Here is a 21,634-nt window from a genome sequence, read left to right as displayed (position 1 = left end):
TACCTTGTCATAGCTTATAACCAAGTTAAGTGTACACTTATGTTCTTCTTAAATAGTGAATTGGGGTTAAGTGTTTTTTTTTTCTTTTGTTTTTATTCATATTTTGAATGAACTCATAATTAATCTCTTTTGTATTTCTAGTTTGCTTATCTATGTAAGTAATTATACCATTTAAAAAATTGTATTAGTGATGAATGAAGAAGAGTTTAAAGTAATGAGGCATAAGAGAGCAGAAAAATGCAGAAACTATAATATGAGATAGCGTATGCGGCGCTTCTGATGCATTAAAAACTCTGCAACAACTACACCAGCTGTATCATAAACGCGCGTTTGTGTCTATGCAAAATGCACATGCACACATGCACATGCATGGTGCAAAAACAGCTTCTTCAGTATAAGGGGACAAAAAAGATGCCACAGTGCAGACAAAACGTGTTTTTCGAAATCCAAAGCCAAACACCATACCTTAATTACGAATCTTTCATATCATTATAATATTATTACTCTCTTACTTACCATTAACTATCATATCCAACAAAAAAATTGCTACCATTCACTGCATTTGTTATCAATGAATAAACTAGCTAATAATCCTCTCACCCAAATGAACACAGATTCTTGAAACTTGAATTTGGACCTACTCACTCATGTGTTATATATATATATATATAAACAAACTTAATTATGAAAATTAATTAGAAAAAGAAAACGAGTAAATACTCAAAGTGGTTTTATATATTCACCCACATAGATCTTTTTGATTAAATTTTCATACAAATTATAAGTCATAAATTTATTCATAAGAGGTTCTTTATAGATATTTAATATTTAACACACAACTACGAGTTTTCTTTATACTTATGTAAAAAAGACTTATATTCAAGTAGATTATTTTTTTTTTCCAATTGAAAGAACTAAAAATATTAATTATAACATATTTTCTTATCTGGATATTTTGAATATATAAATAGAGGATAACATGATAGTTGCAATCAACTTCATTAGTTGATATTTAATTACATTAGTGTCACTTAAAACAATATTGTAAATAAAGAGTACTTTAGAGGTAGTTTCATTAAATGAAAAAATTTAATTATTTTATATACTTATATTTAGGATGAATATTCAATATTTTTTTTCTGAGACACAAAATATTTAATAATAACTAGTTCATAAATAAACTTGACAATAAAAAAACAAACAAAACCATCTCTCCCTTGTAGAATTCATTTTAACCTATTATTATAGTTATTATTATGTAACGTGTAATATAAATTTAAATTTAGACTCGTATAAAATGAGTTCAAAAGCCATTTTTTTAGCATGTTTACCTAAGTTTTTTTCATAAAGATTTATAGAAGAAAAATATAAAAGAAGATTTTATTTATAAATTCAAATTGATTTATACATAAAATAATTTATATATTTTAAATTTTTTAAATTTATATTCTAAATAAAAAAAATTAGAAAATGTATATAAACTAATTTTTAATTATAAAAATAATAATTTCATTTTTCATATTATTTTAGTCAGTTTTCTTATGATTTTTTTTTTTTTGATAATCATCGCCATTTCACAATCTATATTTTATTCTCCTATTGCAAGTTAACCATATTTGATTTATTATTAGTAAAAATTGGTGCACGCAAAAGATTTAAATTACTCACCAATATTTGGGATGGATCTCAACTTAGACATAAATCAGAAGCAGAGGTAACATTGTTTATCTAACAATTTGGCTGAACAATGTTGGGTTGATTTTGATTATGATCCAATTTTAACAACAATCTTGAGCTCAAACGTATTAATTATTTAAAGTGTATTTTATGACACTTATCTTAATGACCGTTTGAATGTATTAATTAATGCATGTATTAACCTTGATTTGCACTCTATAAGAGACTATAAATAGGTGCAATAACTCATTTTTTACAACACTCTAATAGTGAATACTCACTCAAATTCACTTTAATACTCAAGTCGAAAACTTACTCTCAAATACTGAATACTCACTCGAATACTTACAAACTCAAATACTCACTCTAATAGTGAATACTCACTCAAATTCACTTTAATAATACTCACTCGAAAACTCGAATATTGAATACTTACTGAATACAAAATACTTACTCGAGTGTCGAATACTCAAATACCGAATACTTACTGAATACAAAATACTTACTCGAGTGTCGAATACCGAATACTTACTCTAAAAAACTCAAATACCGAATACTTACTGAATACATAATACTTACTCAGTGTCGGAAACTCAAACACCAAATACTAAATACTAAAACTTGAAGACCAAATACTTACTTAACACCAAATACTAAATACTCACCAAATACTAAATACTCACCAAATACTTACTTAACACCAAATACTAAATACTGACCAAATCCTTACTTAAGTGTTGGAAACTCAAACACCGAATACTTACTCGAGCTTCGAAAAACTTTTTACACCGAAAACCAAAAGAGGAGAAAAAGAAGGAAAGCACTAAATTGTTCAGGAATGCCGAAATATCTCAATTCCTTGTACAAGAACAATGTTCATCTAAACTTAATTTCAAGAATTATTCTAACGAGATGAACACTATTTCTCACTTCACTATATAAAGAAAAGAACAAGCAATAAGAAAACACTTATTTAGCCTAGAATCCCACACCAATTTGCATTCAATCTCATAACTATATGAAAGAAAACGGATCAGAGTTGAAATGAGAAACTTTATTAATTGAATCTTATAATATTACATTCAAAAACCATAAATCAGATTCATGTGGCCAAGAACAACACCAATTACTCAATCCCCCATTTCCCCACCTCACACAACCTAAAACTATGTATGTATAATCAACCTCAAAAACATCAAATCCATGCACAACAGAGGTTCCATTCTCATCCTCATTCAAATTCTCATTGTAAATCATAAGATCTTATCTGATCAAATCATCAACCGATTCCAAAAAAGAAGAAAGAATCAATTAATCTGATCACACCTGCGTCTGATCTCCCCCTTCCTCCCGGTCTGCACATTGAGCAGACCCAGCTTCTGCATCGCGGAGGCAAAAACCCTAAAGAATCTAGCTTGGTCCTTGGCGAAGATCTCCACGAATGGTCTCGTAACGGGGTCACCGTACAAGCCGTGGTCGGATTTGAGCACACCCAAACCCTTGGGAAGGTTCTGGAAGTACACATTGTCGAACTTGTTCGGAGTCATGATGTCGTTGAAGACGGAAAGGGTGGGGTTGGTTCTGTAATCGGCGCAAGCTTTGGATAAAGCTTCAGAAAAACGAGGGTTGTAGGAAGAAGAGGAGTTCGAGAGGTTGCTCACGAATTCGGTGCAGTGGGAGAATCCCACGGTGTGGGCCCCACTCAGAGCGACGAACTCCTCCACGGAGAACCCGCGCTGGGTGAAGATTTCGGTGATTTGGGACATGGGCATGGACGGGGTGGGGAGGTGGTTGGGGACGGAGGCGGCGGAGGAGGAGCGTCCGTCGCGACGGCCGAGGAAAACGGGGAAGTAGGGGCCGCCGAGCATGGTCAGGAGGTCGCGGGTGGCGGCGGAGAGGATGTCGGCGCAGGAGACGGTGTTGGGGCAGGCGAGTTCGAGGGCGGTCTTGGCGCGGACGACGAGGTCGAAGGCGTCGCCGGGGAGGGAGAGGTTGATGTCGGCGTCGCGCTCCGCCTTGTTGAACGCCGTGGAGGAGAGGAGAATGGAGGCGTCGCAGCCGTTGGGGAGGAGGCAGTCGTGGAGGAAGAGGCGGATTGTGGCGGGCGCCGTCGTGGGGCTCGCGATCTGCTTCGCCGTCACCGTATCCCGGATTATCTGCGCGAACTGCGGACACGTGTCTTTGTAGTAGTCCAACGTTAGACGCGCGTTAACGCAGAAACAAAAGAACGATAACAATGTGAGAAACGTAAGAGAAAACGAAGACATTGTGCGAACTGTGAACTGTGAACTGTGAAACGAACACAAACACAGAGAGAGTGAAGTAAAGTGAAGAGAGTGGAAGGGGTTTTGTTGGAAGCGGTGGAGAGTGGGAAACACGCGCAGAGTGTGAGAGTGGGAGTATGGTCACGGGATGTGTGCGGGGGCACACTGTGAGCTGGCATGTTGCTACAAATAGATTGGCGACATCAACGGCTACTGTTTTTTAGTTGGCGAAATTCATGTAATAATAATAATAATAATTATACTTGTTTTTAAAGAAAATTAAATTAAAGAAATGATAAATTTTTAAAAAATTCCATTTACATTAACGCGTTATTGGTGGATATTGCTGTTTTTAACGCGTAGTTGTGTGGGGATATATTGAAATGGATTAAAAATTGTTAATTAGCTTCTTTCAATTAAAAAAGTATTTAGTAATTTAACAAAAAAAGAGTTAGTTTTTTACTATTTATTCTTTTTATTTTATTTTCAAGTGGTACTGTATTGGTGACTTTTTATTTATATGCAAGGACAATACAGAAGAAAAAGATAAAAATGGTTACTGTTTAGGAATAAAATTAAAAAAACTAAAAAGGTTATTAGTTCTTTAATTCTATTTATAAGATCTAATTGCATAATTTATTAGTATTACAGAAATAGTAAATTTTGAGTCTAATAATAGATAGGTATGGAGAAAATATTTTAGAACATAGAGAATAATACTATTTAAAGTTAATATTTTAAATAGAAGTAAAATATTAAAATTATAATTAAACTAAATTATTTTATTTAATATATGGTTTTTGGTGTCTGCACTGTTAATGGTGGAATACTGATATATATATTAACATTCGAAATTCCAAAACATGTATTGTTTTGAGATAAAAGAAACTAAAATTTCTAAAAAACACATGAAAATTGAAGTAATGTTGAAAACCATTTGGATTAAGAGAGTAGTGGTGGATATTGCTTAATAAAACATCAAAATCATTCATTGATTTCACTTTCGATCCTATCAATGTCCTTGAGAGTGTTATAAAGTCAAACCGATTTAGTTTAAAATTTGAAACAATTTTTGAAGGTCATTTGTTAGTAGTTGACATTTGAGACAAGTTGAACCAAATATAGAATAGATTCATGATAGGTTTAATTGTTCTGTATTATAACGATTAAAAATAGAAAAAAAATATTGAAACGTGAATTCATGTAAAAATTTTGAAAATTTATAAACTGTGTCAAATTTGACCATACAATTGTCAAATTAACATTCTTTAGTAGAAAGGTGAATGTTCAAACTATCTTGATATTCTCATTGCATTTTTTGTAGTTTTGTAGCAAAATTGATGATGATAATCCAAAGCGAGATTAGGCTAATCAATTGAGAAATTCAAAAGAAAACTTCAAAATTATGAAGAAATTTCAAGAACATGTTTTATAGGTATTAGTTAACACTATTGAAGCACAGGGATTTTCCCTTGTCACTATATGGTTCAGGGAAGAAATTATAAGTCCCCTCAGCATAGTGCAGAATATAATGATTAGGATTGCTCATGAATTCTTTGAGTGCTCATTGATTCCACCAAGTCATTGTAGCTGCTTTCCCTTAGGAAAATCTCTGATGGCACTTCATATTTCATGAGCAACCTTTTCCCAGTGTTGGTAAGTTTTATGGTACAAAACAACATCATGGTCCTGTAGCAAGTTCATGTTCTTGTAGGTGTCATAGTACCCAATATCACGGTTGTTAGAATCCTTTTTGTACCATTCAAGTTGGGCCATGTTTATCTTCACATCATTCAATTTCTTGGTTGGATCAAATCTTTTTCTGCTCTGCAAAATGATTGTTCTTTCTAGTGTTTCCATCTTTTTTGCCAAAGTTTTGAAATCAACATTCTGTTGTTGCTGCTACCAAATCAGTTTTAGATTCGAGATTAGGAAAACTTGGATGTACCAAATATTAGTCTAAATTACGCATAATGAGTCTATAATATGTTAGATATTCAACTACCTGCATGATAGTGTCAATCCTAGTGCCTCCAACTTCAAGGAGATACTTGCATAAAGAGAAGTTCTTGCAAATTGCTTTACAATAGAGATTTTCCACAAGTTTTCCATAATTTTTGGCCTCATCAAATCCTTGATTTTCGGGGTTCTCAAAACAAGTAGAACTTGTATCAGAACAGAAGAGAAATGTCTCAAAAGGCATGTAAGAACTTGGGTGAGGATTCAACTTTTTTCAAAGTGAGTCTTTGTAAGAGACATGTAGAACTTCGTGATATGGTTTCTTGCAACCTTTTGTCACCAATAAGGGGAGAATCAAAGGTGATGCAGAGAAGACGTTTCTTCCCTAAACCAATGCTATCTAACAACAATAAAGCAAAGAGAGAAGTTGTTTTTAAAGCTAATCTGCATTAACCATAAAATAAGCTTATGAGCAAGTTGTTTCTATAATGAGAGAATTTAATGAGATAAGTTGAAACCAACTCATAAACATATCATAAGCTCTCATAAACACCCCAATTTTTTATGCAGGAACGTCACTTAAGTTTAACTGGTTTCATCAATCACACCTTACTTTCTAGATTCACAGGGAATACCAAGGTTTTCCTTCTAGTTTCAGATACAAAAAACAATTTAATTAGTAGAAAAAATTCCAAACCAAGTAAACGATTTTGAACTGATCATGCTTCTCATAATTTGCATGCAAGAGTGAAAATGCAGTGCCTTTAACAAGGAAAAGTGGAGCATTTTCGGTATACAGAAAATCAAAGTGATGAAAATTCTTCCCCCTGAGAGCATGAGATAAGACCAAATCCACTTGAAGACTAGAAGAATCTTCTATGACCTCCAAGGCTATAATCACCAAACCAAACTTTTCTTGAGATCCCCTCTCCCATGTTTGAAACGATGCCTTCATAACAAGACATGATAACGCCCAAAGATATTTGAGCAACATAAGATCTTGTCACAAAAGTTGCAATCTTTATTCCAGTAAGGAAATGAGTCACTTATATAATGTATATTGGTCTTATCTTTAATGTGATATTTTCAACACACTCCCTCACGTTAATGTATAGACCTCGTTAATATAAACCGACTCATGAGGTAAGGTTTGCACTCAATCTCCAACACACCCCTCACGCTGAGAGTGACAGCTCATGCGTGGGATAACATATTATGGGTGGTCCGATAATAGCGGGTGGCCTGATAAGCCCAACAAATAAACATTCGCTAAGATAGACTCGAAATGGCTCTAATACCGTATTACGAAGTGGACTTTAAGCCTAACTCAATCCCATAAAACCGGCTCATGAGGTGAGATTTGCACCCACTTATATACAATGAAATTGTCCTAGTCTCTAGTCGATGTGGGATCTCCAACATAAGAAAATGCTCTAATATACGAGAAAATGAGTTTAAACGTAAGTCATCCTCATAAAATCAGCTTGTAAGGTGAGAATTGTCCTCTTTATATACGATAAATTGACTTTATTTCTAGTTTTGAGTTAGACTTAAACTCACTTTCTAATATGGGTATCAAAGTTTATCCTAGTGAGATGTGTTGGGCTTATTGTTCCACCCGCTACCGAATCACCTACAAATATCTAGTCTCACATACAAGAAATCTATGTCTAAGTGTGAGGAGTGAGTATTAAAGATCCTACATCAACTAAAAATAAGACTAATTTACAACGAAGTTAATCTTCACCTTAAAAACTAATTCTATGAAACTAATTCTATGATAATGAGTTAGACTTAAATTTATTTTTTAATATAATATCAACTTAAACTCAATTCATAGGAATTCAACAGCTAAATCTTCGATTACAAGCTCACTAAATCCACTGTGAGAATCACCCGTTCATGTTACTTTCCTTTATGAATCCTTTCATGTAAAAAAGTAAAAAGGAAAGAAGAAAAAATCACTCACATACAATGAAGAGTGAGTCATGGTGCTTCAAAAAGTGGGACATGTAACTTGAAACTTGTGATGCAATTCTTGAGAATTTTTTGGGTTTAATATAGATCAATGATATGAAGATGAAGTCATTGTATGAGGCAAGTCAAGTCAACACTATCGTGTAGATTGGGGAAACTTGGTGCATAAGTAGACACAGAATTGGTAGGTCCAAAGAAACACATATACGAGGCATCATCTTTTCCTTTGTGCAATTCTTCTCACCTTTTATTTACCTTTCTTTCTCCTTTTCGTTGAAGGTTGTTTAATGATTTGAATCCTGTTGTTTTATCAATGTTTTTATAATTGGGTCGATCATGATAAACTTTATTTATTTAAACTTTAATCAAACTGATATTTATAAAGTGATATAATACATGTTAACTAAATATAATATAATTTTATAATAAGAAGCATTAAAATTCAAAAAAATTGAAGGTAAAATATAAAAAAAATTATAATTAAATTAACTATTTTGTGGTTTAATTCAGGTTAAAACCAAACCTTCTTCAATTTTCAGTTTATTCCTTTTTTTGGGTAATTATAATTTTTCAATTCAGAATATTCGAATATTTTTCAATTAACAGTAGCTTATTCATTTTATTGTTTTTTCAATTTTTTTTGCTTGATTTAGCAATTTAGAAAGCTCTGAGCAAGTTCTTGGATGTTTCTAAGAAGGCAAGTCAATAGGACATAAACGCGTTACAAACAAACAATTCACACGGTGAATCTGAAGTGGCCCTAATTTGAAATCAGCTTTTTATTTATTTGAATAATTTTTTCTGAGAAAAAGAAAAAAAAATATTTATGATTCTATTGACTGCTTATACAAAAAGTAAAGTAATTAACTATATATGACTAGTGTATTATGCAAATGAATAAAATTAGCATTATTATTAGGCATATAGTTATTAAATGACATATTAACACCGAAATATAAAATCTGTAATAAAATTTTATGAAGACTAAATTACAATTTGTGAAATTACATACAACAAAATTTAATCTAGAAAAAAAAGATAAATATTCATACTTATTACAATTTTTTGTTACGGTTAGATTTTTTAACTTTCACTCAACTAATGAAAAAATAATTTATCTATGATTATTTTTAAGTAGTTATTATAACAGTGTGTTATATCTGCACCTCTGAAAGGAAATGTAACTAATTTCAATTAATATATTTCTTATACTGATTTTAAAATGCTATTTAAAGTATTAGAAAGGTAACTGTTAAATTAGAATTTCATCAAAATGCAGTCTAAGAACAAATCTTTTATATTGTTATCCAATCATAAACAATCCTTGTTCAAACACAAATTATATAATCACAAACTATGTTTTTATGTCACTATTCAATCACAAATTATCTTTCATGTGTAATAAATTTATTGATGTTATAAACAATTTTACACATCCATAACCCTAAATTTGATTAAACTCTTGCTGTAAAGTTTATATCTAGGATAATGATCACAATGACAGGCCTCAAAATTAACCTAATGATCTCATATGCAGAAAAGTTCATCTTTCACACCAACCCTTTCAGATTACATTATTACTAACCCTGATGATGCTTTCATTACACTCAAGTTTTCAAGAACAATGAGAGTGGAAGTTAACTGCAAGAGTTTCTAACATCACAACACAAGGGATGGTAAAACTAAGATCCCCTTCAAAATCAACAAAGGAAATGTAGAAAGATTAAATCATAAATAAATTGTGCAGCCACACTTGCATTCACTGTGCTTCATTCAGGGGAAAGAAAAGTTTCCCTTAGTATACTGATCAAAATGAAGAGGATTTCTCATGAAATTTGCCAGTCCTCCTGAGTTATCTGCCATTCCTTTATACTTGTTCCACCAACTCATGTAACTGCTTTCCTTCAAGAAAATCTCTGGTGAGACTTCATACTTTTTCAGTGATTCATAAACATAGTTCTCAAATTCAAGCAACTTCCCTTTTGCCTCTTCCTTCTCTTTGAAACTCTCCAACTCTCCACACAGAATGAGAGCCTCTTCAACCCTTGCCCAAAAGCAAGAATCAATGGTTAAAATCAATTCCACATTCTTTCTGTTGTTGCTGTTTGAATCACCTTTTTCTTTCTTATCTGCTTCCAGCCACTTCTCCAACACTTCATAATGTCTAGACCTTCCTTTAGCCACATAGTCCTTCCGACGACCATTTGCATAGTATTCGGCTATGTCTAGGGGTTCAACCATTCTCCTGTAGGTAGTTCCAGCATAAAGCCAGCGAGTGCGAAAAGCTGCAGCTTCTGTCTGAGGTTTCATCTCTGCCTCTTCAACCATGTCACTCCAGTAGTTTCTGAGGTTTTTCTGCCACTGAACAGCATCTTGGTCAGCTGTTGAGATAGCCTTTTTGAAGCAGTCATAGTATCCATTACCCTGACCTTTACAATGCTTCTTGTACCATTCAAGTTTTGCCATGTCTATCTTCATCACATTCAATTTCTTGGATGGATCAAATTTCTCCTTCTTCTGGTACATGAATTTATTCTCCAGTTTTTCCAACTTTGCTGCCAAAGCATTTATATTCTGGTGTTGTAGCTGCTGTAAAATCAAATTCAGATAAGATATTATGAAAAAACTTACTCATCAAATTCTACTCTAGTTACACTCAAGACTAATAAGATTTAGCAAAGCATACATATGCAGAATCTTAGATATTGTTCTCTAATCAAATTTGGAATTTCAAGTCGGTGACACGTGCAATGAAATATTTCATTGAATGTCATCGTATATTATCAACTTTAAATGCAAGAGGTTTAGAACTAAAGGATATTCAGCTACCTGCATATCTGATGTCAATCCTAGTGCTGCACACAACTGCAAATAGATACATGCATTCAATGAAGTAGAACGTGTCAAGTTCAGCCCCCGTGAGGTAAAGTCCTCGCAAATTGCTTTACGATAGAGATTTTTCACTAGTTTTCCGTAATCTGTGGCCTCAAATCCTTGACTTTGATCATTGGTTGAGGTCACAAGAAGTTCCAAAACAGACTCGGGGTTCTCAAAACAAGCAGAACTTATATCAGAACAAAAGAGAAATGTCCCAAAAGGCATGTAATCCCTTGGTGGGGGATTCAACTCTTTTGGAAGTGAGTTTTTGTAAGAGACAACATGTATAAAGCAAGAACTCCATGTAGAACTTCGTGATATGGCTTCTTGAAACTTTTTGTCACCAACAAGGGGAGAACCAAAGGTGATGCAGAGAGGACGTTTCTTTCCTGAACCAACGCTTTCTAACAGCAAAACAGTGAAGAGAGAAGCTATAGCTCCTCCAACACCATGTCCAGTAACAATCAATGGATTGGAGCTATTAATCTGCATTAATATTGCCATTGTTACAAGGGCTCACAAGGAAGAACAACAAATTCGCAGGAAATTAAAGAAACAAAGAGTGTTTGATTTCAACTTTCAAAATTTGATTGTATTAGTAAACAGCACCACCACTCCTAATGACTCACTCTTGAGATTGGACTACAAATCAGAAAAGCAGGCTACATTTCCCCTTCAGATTTTTGGATTTTAAAAACCCAGAAACAAATTTCAAAACTTCATACATTTAGGATGGAAACTTGATCATTAGGAAACCAGTTTTAAAACCAAGAAGTAAAAACAAAATCAATCTAACCCTCAAACTCCAGACATCACTTGAATTATCTTATAATCATGAACTGTCATATGATTGAAAATTGTCAAATTTTGTAAGAATTACTTCAAAAGTTCACTGTATCAGTAAATGATTAAGCAAAATTAAACTCATCTCTACTGATAGTGATCCTATCTGACTCATCCAGAGATGTCTCCGGTGAAGAAGGTTATCTATGATCTCTACCAAAATACCTCTCTAGATTTTAGCACAAATTTTTTCATGCTGGCCACACAAGAAATTTAATATCTTAATCAATCTATTGTGTTTCAGATTGCAATTTTTCAAATAGAAACCATAAAATAATGAAAGGGTACCTTGGACTTCAACTCATCAAGCTTCTGGAGATTGTCAATGAATAGCGAAACTGTAGACCTGTCAACAGAGAAATCTGGAATTTTCTTGGCACGCAGAAACTCAAAGCGGTGGAAGTTATTATTCTCCTTGAGATAAGAAGAAGAAACCAAATTGTGTTGAAGATCAAAATTCTTGACCTCAAACACCACAACAGTCAAACCCTGTTCCTCAAAAACTTTCCAGAACAATCTATTCCCCACGTGGGAAACGACATCTTCATCACGTGAGGAGATAGCATCCCATGTTTTTAGAAGAAGACCAGAGCTTGTGACAAAGGGTGCTAGCCCAATTCCACTGCTAAATCTGCAATCACAGCAAGTTCACAACACAAAGTTAATCCGACACAAACAAACAAACATGTTAAGTGTTTAAAGATTATGAATTTTGAAACAGAGACGAAAACCCAAGATTGTTGGAAGAGTTAAGTTGTGACATACGATTGAGCAAGGTTCATGGTGGTTGTGCGAGTGAAAAAGTTGAAAGGAGGTGTGAGAGGTGAAAACAAGAGGAGAATTGAGTTGAAGATGAATGAAGATTGTGAGAATTAAAAGGAAGTGAAAGTGAATTGTGGGAAACTGCGTGGAAATGGAATCCATTGCCATAAGTTTGCAAGTCAACTAACCGCGTCCACCTTAAATAAATCTTAAAGAGTTGTTCCGGGACAAGTCATGTGTTCACATTCAATTGTTTTAACCTTTTTTAACTTCATTCACAAAACATCTAAAAAAATTTATTCCTTTCTTGGCTCTTTTTCAAATCATTGGATTTTTTTTTAACTTATAATTTTTTAGTTATACGTTGCCTTCAAAGTGTTATCCAAAAGAGTTTGCACCAAGAGAATCATTGTTTTTCTTCTCGGTCGGTTTAATTGTTCTCTTTTTTCTTAAAATGGTCTTCATGCTCTCTTTTTACTTCATTACTCTTCGTCTTCGTGAACTTCAAGTTTGGATGATACCTGCAAAAGACACTCTGACATTCAAATGAGATTTTGATGTTCGGCACACAGTGTTATTAGTACCGAAGGAGGACAAGGTTATTGAAATCTATGCCTATTTATATGATTATCGTGGACCCTTTGTTATTAGGTCGATTAAGATTTTGAATCGTGATTAAGAATGTCCTAATGTTTGACCATTAATTAGTCTTGTTGATCTTTTATTTAGGTATAATGATTTTAGTCATGTTGATCGGTATTGACCGGTGTTAGATCTTCAAGTGTCGTACGAACCCGACCGGTACACAAAGTTATAGCATTATTTGATTTCATCAATTATATCTTAAATTGTTAATTATTTTTTAGTTAAAAAAAACATACAAATTTATAACTATTTTCTTATGATAGTGTTTCATGAATTTGGGGAAAACCTTCAAAAACATATAAAGAGAACGGAAAAATGAAATTAAATGTTAGTGATTGAGAGTATAATAAAGACATGGTAACATTGTGGTACGCTGGAGATTCAAAACAAAAAGAAAAAGACGACAGTGGGTGTCATTGGAGTGAAGGTAACGGTGGATTAATAAAATTGTAGGTATCGGATTCAACTTAACTTGAAAGTGATATGTTAATATTATACTTTTATAAGTATAAGAGAGAGAAAAAGTTCATGTTATTTATAAAATTATTCTAATTTAGTCAACAAAATTAATTCTAATTTTGTTGGGCGAGATAAATTCATGGTGCAAAATAAGATTAAAGTGTATTTATATACTCCTAAAAAATTATTAAATATTTTAAAAATTAAAATTATTTTTATATCTAAATTAGTTTTTATTTCTAATAAATAATTTTTAAATCGATACCTAATTAGATATTAAAGTTGTAGTTATCAACTTTATAATTTAAATAATTGATAGTTTAAATTTTGGTAACTAATTAGATATTAATTTATAAATTATTTATTAATAATAGAAATTAATTTATATATTAATAATATTTTTTTAGTCTTAAAATAATATTTAATTTATTAAATATACTAGTTATATTTTATTTAATATTTTTTTTATTAATGTTCTACAAAGATTATAATTTTTAATATGCGTGTTTCGGTTTAGAGTTTTCTTTGGACTTCTATTTTAGATGTTTTTCTTTCCTTTAAAGATTATAAGAAGTTTTTGTGAATTTATTTATTTATATGTGTGAAATTAATTAATTGGATATAATTATATTGTGATTTTATCAAATGGTGACTTTAAAAAGGAAGTGTAAATAGTAGAAGTTTTATATTGATTGAGGCTGGGTTTTGGTTGGGCTATAATTTGGATAAAGGAAAGAGGGGTCTAAATAGAAGAGTGACAATTTTGTTGTTTTCAAAATTAGAAACCCCAAAGTCAGTCCCACTCTATTTTGTTTATTTTTCTTTCTCATTTTTTTTCTTTAAGCATCCTAGGAAAACATCCACATCTTCTTATATATAACCATAAGGGTTTGGGGAAAATTTTGATGTGGGGTTTTTTAGTTTCATTTTGAGTTTATGGTAAAATTTGAATTATTTTGATGGTTAAGAGTAAATGGAAGGTGATTAAGAAATTCTTATTTTGTGGTGCTTCAATCTTTTCCTTCTAGAAAAGATTCCTTATGTTACAAGCATAAACCTAGGTAAGCAAGTTAGAATTTATTCAAAAGTTTAAATTTCATATTTAGAATGATGTTTTATCTTGGTTTTTGAAAGGATGATAATTTCATAAAGCTTGGTAATAGTTAAAACCATATAGCTAATTAAATAACAAATTAGATTTTAAAGTTAATAGTTAATTAGATACCAATTTAGAAATTATCTATCAATAATATAAATTAATTTTGATATTAATAATTTTTTTAGTCTTTAAAATAGTATTTATTTAATTATATAATAATTAACTTTTTTACTTTTAAATTTTTTTTTTATTTAATAATTTTCTAATAGTGATACATTTACTGCATGATATTTGACTCAAACTTAGTATTCGATAATCTTAATAAAACACTTTATGTCACATTTTCATATTTATAATATAAGAAATCGTACTATTTGATCTTCTATTTTTCTTTGCATTGAATCAAGAGGTTCATTGCAATAACATTTATCATCACAAATGCTATGGGGTTAGGCTTGTAACCTTCTAATTTATCTCATATATGATAATTGATTATAGTGTCACTTTGTTTTATTGATGTTCATTCTTGTTGAAGATTAGAAATTTGCAATAATTTCTATTGAAAATATCGTAATTTTAAATATTTCTAAGTAAGAACTGGACAATATATTTTGTCAAATTAAAAATGAACAAAATAGAATAATGATGATACACCATGCTGTTAAATTCTATTTTGTTTTTTACACGTAAGGATATAAATATTAATATCCAAAAATTATAATTTGTGTGATCCAACAATCGTGAAACTAAAGTTGTGATTAAGTTTTCTATATGAATTATGAATATTTAAAAATTAATTCGCTTTAAACTTTATATTGTAAGCAAAAAATAATTGACAATTAAGGAGCCATGAGTCACTTTGGGGAAGAAAATCACTTTTTTCTTCAAATAAAAACCGTTACTTCCAATGTAACTTGCTTATGCTCTGTTTGTTGAAATGCCAAAACCAAGAAAGTTACCATTCATAGCTGAAGTTACTGCCACTGAAATCTAGTGCTTTATCTTAAGGCATTATTATGATATGCTTTTTTCAATGCAATTCAATCAAAGCATTCTGAGAATGGTAGATAGGTATGATTTAATACTGGTGACCCCATTGCTGATTCCATGCCAACAAAAGGACAACTAAAGGATGTCTCACCCACCTCATAACATCTCAAAAAGATGTGCCCAAAAAGGAATCAAAATCTTGGAAAGGGTCATCTTCATATATTAATTATATAGTTCTCAAATTTGTACTGAGATATCAATCATAGCAAGAAGTTGTAATTCTCAATTTGGTACACCAAAATACTTCCTTATATTAATCAGATGATATTTCATGGACCACATTGATCCTTTAGACAACACAAAAACAGTGTTGAAACAATGGATCAACACGATTACTTCTGTAATTTATGATGATCATCACTCGGTTATTAAGTGCACCAGCAACTTGATCAAACCAGATACTCATGCATTCAGACTTATAACTTAAAAGAAAAAGAAAAAAACTTAGGTGCTACTGAATAGGTAGTGGTTTAAGGGCACTTGTATTTGTTGCCATGAGTCAACATATCAGTGTAGCATTTGCCACACATTTCTCTGTTGCCATAAGTTCCAGGAGGAACACACTTGCAACGGTAACAACAGGTCGTGCATGCCCTCAAGCACAGTTTCTTCCTTGAGTGCAATTGGCACCTGCCATCACACAGTGGAATGCAATCTGAAAAAAAAAATGCACAAAAAAGCCTTCAGTAATTAATTCAGTGTAGCACTTAAAGAAGAATGTCACATTAATAATTGGTACTGTTTAACAGTAGAACAAAGGTTCTCTCACATGCATCATGAGATGTGAGATTGGCTCACATTCTTTAAAATGACTTGCTTCAGATCAGGTTTTTCATTGTCACATTAATAATTGCTACTGTTTAACAGTAGAACAAAGGTTCTCTCACATGCATCATGAGATTGGAGATTGGCTCACATTCTTTAAAGTGACTTGCTTCAGATCAGGTTTTTCATTGACCACAAACACATTTGATAAATATATATCTAACTAATATATAGTTACAAACAAAGGTTACTTGTTTTTGTTCTTACACATATTTAACCAATTTTAATCCTTGTCATTTGAAAGTACAATGACCAAAATAAATTAACAAAAAGTGACAGAATCATATCATTTATGAGAGACATGGATTTGGTAACCACTTACCCTTAGTTGATTTCACCACTGGAGATAGAGGAGGAGGGTACACCACTGGGGGGGTTGGTGTTGGTGGCTTCACTTGTGGGGGTGATGGAGCTGGTGGCTTCACTGTTGGAGACTGAGGAGGGGGTACCTTAACAGGGGGTGTAGTTGGACTTGGTGTGGTCACTGGCCCTGGAGGGTAAGATGGTGATTTCACAGGAGGGGTAGGAGTTGGTGCCTTCACTGGTGGTGCAGATACAGGTGCAGGAACTTGAGGATTTACATTGTTGGCCTATACCAAATGCCATATTCAAGTTTCTCAACAACCAAATTCATGTATAAATGAATAAAAGTTTGCAACTTTCATTTTGAATCAAAAACATGTTTGCAAACTATGTTTCCAAAAACAACTCAAGACTTGCCTTTTACAGAACCAATTCTCAGTCAAAATTTTAATGTAGACACACATACTATTGAAAGTTATGGTGTCTCAAAACTATACTAACTCTTAAACTGAGTTTAGAGTGTCTCAAACTGAAAACCAAACACTGTTCAAGTGTATTTGCTTTCTGTTGAGACCAACTGAACCTGGATCTAACTCCTCATTTCTTTCACAGTTTAGCCATTACAAACTGAAAAATCTTCTTTCAAAGAGTTTCAAGGAGTCTCCAACCACAAGTAAATGAATATATGTTTTCTTGGTTAGTTGAAAACATCTTCTGTTTCTGTGTCAATGCAGAGATTGTTCTTGTTCACAAAGAAGTGAAAGTCATGAGAAATTGAAAGAATAGTTTGCTACATTTAAACAAAACTATTTCCTCATCTTTCTAATTGATGTTTACAAATTGTTTTCTTGCATAAAGCATTTTTGTTTGTACATGTATGGACAGGACTACAAATCACATTGTGTTGTCAACTAAATCTTTTAGAAAGAAGAAAAAAAACCAATAAATTTTGTCAAAATCTGAACTTTACTACAAGTTAGCTAAGCTAGACACTCTTAATGTGAGATAATAAACAAATCTACTAATAACGACAAAAACAAGTGTAAAATGAAAACTTAATAAGGATATTTATATATCAAAGAGGAACCAAACAAAACCAAAAGGAAAACTTTGTTGGAGTGGACATACCATTATCTCGAGATCTTCTTCATGAGAAAAAACCTGCACAAGAACATGAAGGTGAGTGGTTCATGTTGAAGGAAGAAAAACACTTCAAACAGTGCACCTTCATGGTGTAGATATGAAAATGATGAGTGAATGGAAAAGGGTAAGAGTGTACCTTTGAGGTAACCAGAAGAAAGATGGCTAGAAGAAGAATGGAATTGGAAGCCATTTCTGGAGCAGGGACCAGAAATGTGGGAAGAAGAGTGTAGAGAGCTTGTTGGACAGTGTAATGAAAGAAGCAGTTCTTGTTGTATTATATAGAGGTCAAGAGAAAAAGTTAGGCACGGTAGCAGAAAAACACGTTTTAGGTTTGAGGAGTGTTGTAAGTACAATTTTTTAATATATACTTTTTCAGGTTTAACATTATGTAAAAGTGAAAGTTGAAAAATGTATTAGTGAACAAATTCATATGTTTATTATTTTAAGATTTAAGATTGAATGATATTGTTAGGTATGAAGTAAATATCAATTGGATTATACTGACTATACATCATGTTTATAGTGAGTGAGTTTAGCCATTATACAAAGTTGAAACGCAGGTGAATTGGGATGCAACAGAATAGAATGAAAACTTAATAGTTGTCAATGTGTATCTAGATTGCACTTGGCGACCGAACCACGTTAAAATCTTGTGTCATTTATTTTTCTGCAGTTGATTCGTGATTCTGCGTGTTGCTTTCGCGTGCGTTTTTCCATCATGTATATGTTATGTTATTTTGTATTATTAGTGATGAAAATGTGTGAATTTTTTTCTCAACAAAGTCTAAAGAAACCTTTTCCAAAGAAAATATGAATGAAAGAACGAGAGATGTAAAGCAAGTATATGTTATGAGCAGAAAGCAAAGAAATATTGGTAAAAATTTGTTTAGGATATATGATAGGGTGGGAGAATTAATACCTAGCTGTCAGCAAATTATGGTGACTGGGAACAGCTTGGACCCACGTGGCTCTAACATTGTGTCTGTGCAAGTAGCATTATGTTAATGCAGAGTGGTTATGAGAGTGTGTGAATGCAGCTGTAATTGAGAATTTGACTCAAATCCAGAATCTGTAGACCACACGAGTCCATGCTTATCACATAACTTCTCACGAAATCTTGCTTTGACAAACCAACTAGTCAAACTAATGCAATTCTTTTCATAAGACCTTAGGAGCTGTTCATCACCCACTTCAACTTGGTTTAATTCTTTACACAATTAATTTTGGAAACAAATGTATGTCGAAAATATAAGTTTGATAAATAATTATTATGAAAAATTAATTTATTTTCGAGTTCTCCAATATATCTAAATCTCAGCTTCTTAGTATAATTTATGTAGCACAGACACTGATACGGACACTGATACGATATGGACACGGACACGAAGATACGTATAATATCTAAAATATAGGACACGAGGACACATATCTATATATTATACAATTATGAATTATATAAATTGACAATAAAAATTTATATGCACAAGTATGTTTCAGATTATTTTTTGTAATAGAAAAATATTTTTCATGACTGGTTCAAAAAATTTGTTTCTTATTTTTATAATCATAAAAAATTTATACAATAAGTTTGAGTTTTAAAAAAATTAATGTATTTTTCCCTTTTAAAATTGTGTTAGAATCGTACTAGAATTGTCAGAAATCCAACAAATACTTTTTGAATTAGATACTTCACGGATACGTGTCCTACGAGTGTCGGTGTCCGATATAAGTATCCGACACCGACACACCATTTAAGAGAAATGTCTGAGCTTCATAGTTAACACATACATAATATTAAACCACATATAAGATTTAAGGATATCATTAACTAATGTCGAGTAATAAACACTTACAAATTATGATTAAAGGATAATTAAATTTTATTAAACTCAATTTAATCATTCGAACAGTTAAAAAATTCTACATAATCACTATAAACACTATATAAATAAGAGAACACCCTAAATAATTTTGATCATAAACTAATATCATCTACTTAAATCTAAAAATGACTTGAATATCGTATTTGCATATATTTTAACCGTGAAGGTCCATTATTTGAGAGGGCTGAAAATCCAATACAATCAAATATTTTAGACATAAAATAAGTATGAGAAGGAAAAATATGATATAGAAGAACATTAGTGTAGACTTATTTATAAAATTATACTTATTAATGATTGGAGTTGTAAAATCACATGTTTAATATGTATGAAGATTTGTTAAATAAATAATCGTATTAAAGGTGAGATTGTATTTTTTTTCATAAAAATTAAATTTATGTTAAAAAAATTATAATTAGTCACTTATTTTAATAAACTAATTAAGTTAGACTTTCTTAACCAAATTTCGGTATGATTCAATGTAATGTAATGAAACACATAACAATAAAAGTATTTATAAATTTTAATTGCTAAAATATGTTAATGAAACGAAGTATTTGATATGTAAAGAAAAAATAGTAATATTAAGAGAGTATATTGATATTTTTAAAAATCTGTATAATTCATAGGAAAAAATTGTAATTCTAGATAAAGGAAATGTATAATATAAAAAATATCTGCAAAATCAAAACAAAGTGGTATAAAAAAATGAAAAAGTAAAAAAAAATAAGAAAATATATTTCTTGGAGTCGTGAACATTTTTTTTTTAAATTTCTAATAAAAAGTTTTTTTGTTTTTGTTTTTGTTTTTGTTTTTAGAGAGGTTTATAATGGTTGGAGTGATTATTTTCGAAAGTACAAAGATCATATTATTCTTAATTTACTATGTGAATAGAACAAGAATAATTTAATCTATTATAGTTGTAATAGTTTATCAGTGAATGCTTGTATTTGAGTTCAACTTTAGATAATTGATTAAGTAATTAAATATAATCTATCAAATTACTTAATATTATTCATAATGGTATGAAGTATTTGATTATTTGTTAATGCATCACTCTTGTAATTTACAATATAACATATTATCTTTTAACATAATTAATTAATATGTTCTTAAAATTTTATTTTTTTAAAAAAATATATTTAGAGAGACAACGATATGTATAAAATGATGTCACTTAATTTTATGTGGAATACATATATTTACACAAGAAAATTGATAATCATTATAAGATACAAGATCTATCATTAAAACAAAAAGCTAAAGAGTTCCAAATCTTCAAAGTTCTTTAATCAATTTGAACAACATAAAATTATTAAATAAAATTAATATTAATAATAACAATATTAATTAAAAAAAATTGAATTATTCAATTTCTTAATTACTAAATAATATAATTTATTTTAGAAAATTAACTTTTAAATGTAACAACAAATACATTGAAATCACAAATTTAACAAAATATAAATAAAAACTCGTAACCTAATTGGGTCAACCCAATTAAAGAGGAATTGACTTTAACAAAAGAAATTGTAGAAAATCAGCTCTATTCTATAGAAATATGTTTATTGCATAACTCACATAAATACATAGAAAAATAAGTGGTTTTAGTTATTATAATTAATTATATGATATGTACAGTGGATTGTGGTTGCATTTTCATTATAACAATAACAATAATAATTAAAAAATAACATTAATATTCATAATAAACATTTTCTTTTACTCATTTATTTTGAACTAAACAATTAATAATTTTTTATGATTTATTTCTTTGGTTTCTCTCTGTATTCTTTTGTTGTTGTATAGGAAACGAAAGTCCATAAGCTACCTGGTCTGGTGACAGCTCATACATAAGATGGAGGGAT

The 21,634-nt window shown here is 31.2% G+C and overlaps 3 protein-coding genes across 4 annotated transcripts; all 3 read right to left on the bottom strand.

Moving 5' to 3' along the window:
- Nucleotides 1-2,710: 2,710 nt before the first annotated feature.
- LOC137836813 (peroxidase 31) lies at nt 2,711-4,085 on the bottom strand. The gene has a single exon (XM_068645562.2). It carries the CDS (start codon nt 3,942-3,944, stop codon nt 2,985-2,987), a length of 960 nt encoding a protein of 319 aa, XP_068501663.2. The 5' UTR covers nt 3,945-4,085; the 3' UTR covers nt 2,711-2,984.
- A 5,340-nt stretch (nt 4,086-9,425) lies between these two features.
- Nucleotides 9,426-12,588, bottom strand: SAG101 (senescence-associated gene 101). 2 transcript variants are annotated; one of them, XM_068645560.2, is made up of 4 exons: nt 12,363-12,588; nt 11,886-12,228; nt 10,707-11,240; nt 9,426-10,466 (listed from the first exon to the last, which is right to left on the bottom strand). In XM_068645560.2, exons 1-4 carry the CDS (start codon nt 12,377-12,379, stop codon nt 9,651-9,653), a joined length of 1,710 nt encoding a protein of 569 aa, XP_068501661.2. In that variant the 5' UTR covers nt 12,380-12,588; the 3' UTR covers nt 9,426-9,650. The 2 variants fall into 2 exon arrangements, with proteins under 2 accessions (XP_068501661.2, XP_068501662.2); XM_068645561.2 differs by having other exon boundaries at nt 9,426-10,463; nt 12,363-12,533.
- Nucleotides 12,589-15,838: 3,250 nt separating this feature from the next.
- On the bottom strand, nt 15,839-18,172 carry LOC137836811 (Gibberellin-regulated family protein). The gene is made up of 4 exons (XM_068645559.2): nt 18,020-18,172; nt 17,869-17,901; nt 16,760-17,027; nt 15,839-16,267 (listed from the first exon to the last, which is right to left on the bottom strand). The coding sequence occupies exons 1-4, from the start codon at nt 18,071-18,073 to the stop codon at nt 16,083-16,085; spliced, it is 540 nt and encodes a 179-aa protein (XP_068501660.1). The 5' UTR covers nt 18,074-18,172; the 3' UTR covers nt 15,839-16,082.
- Nucleotides 18,173-21,634: the final 3,462 nt, after the last annotated feature.

The sequence above is a fragment of the Phaseolus vulgaris genome, chromosome 4, assembly GCF_051622355.1.
Source record: "Phaseolus vulgaris cultivar YP4 chromosome 4, ASM5162235v1, whole genome shotgun sequence".
Taxonomy (NCBI): domain Eukaryota; kingdom Viridiplantae; phylum Streptophyta; class Magnoliopsida; order Fabales; family Fabaceae; genus Phaseolus; species Phaseolus vulgaris.
Note: the sequence above shows the minus strand (reverse complement) of the source record. Positions and strands in the feature narration are given on the sequence as shown.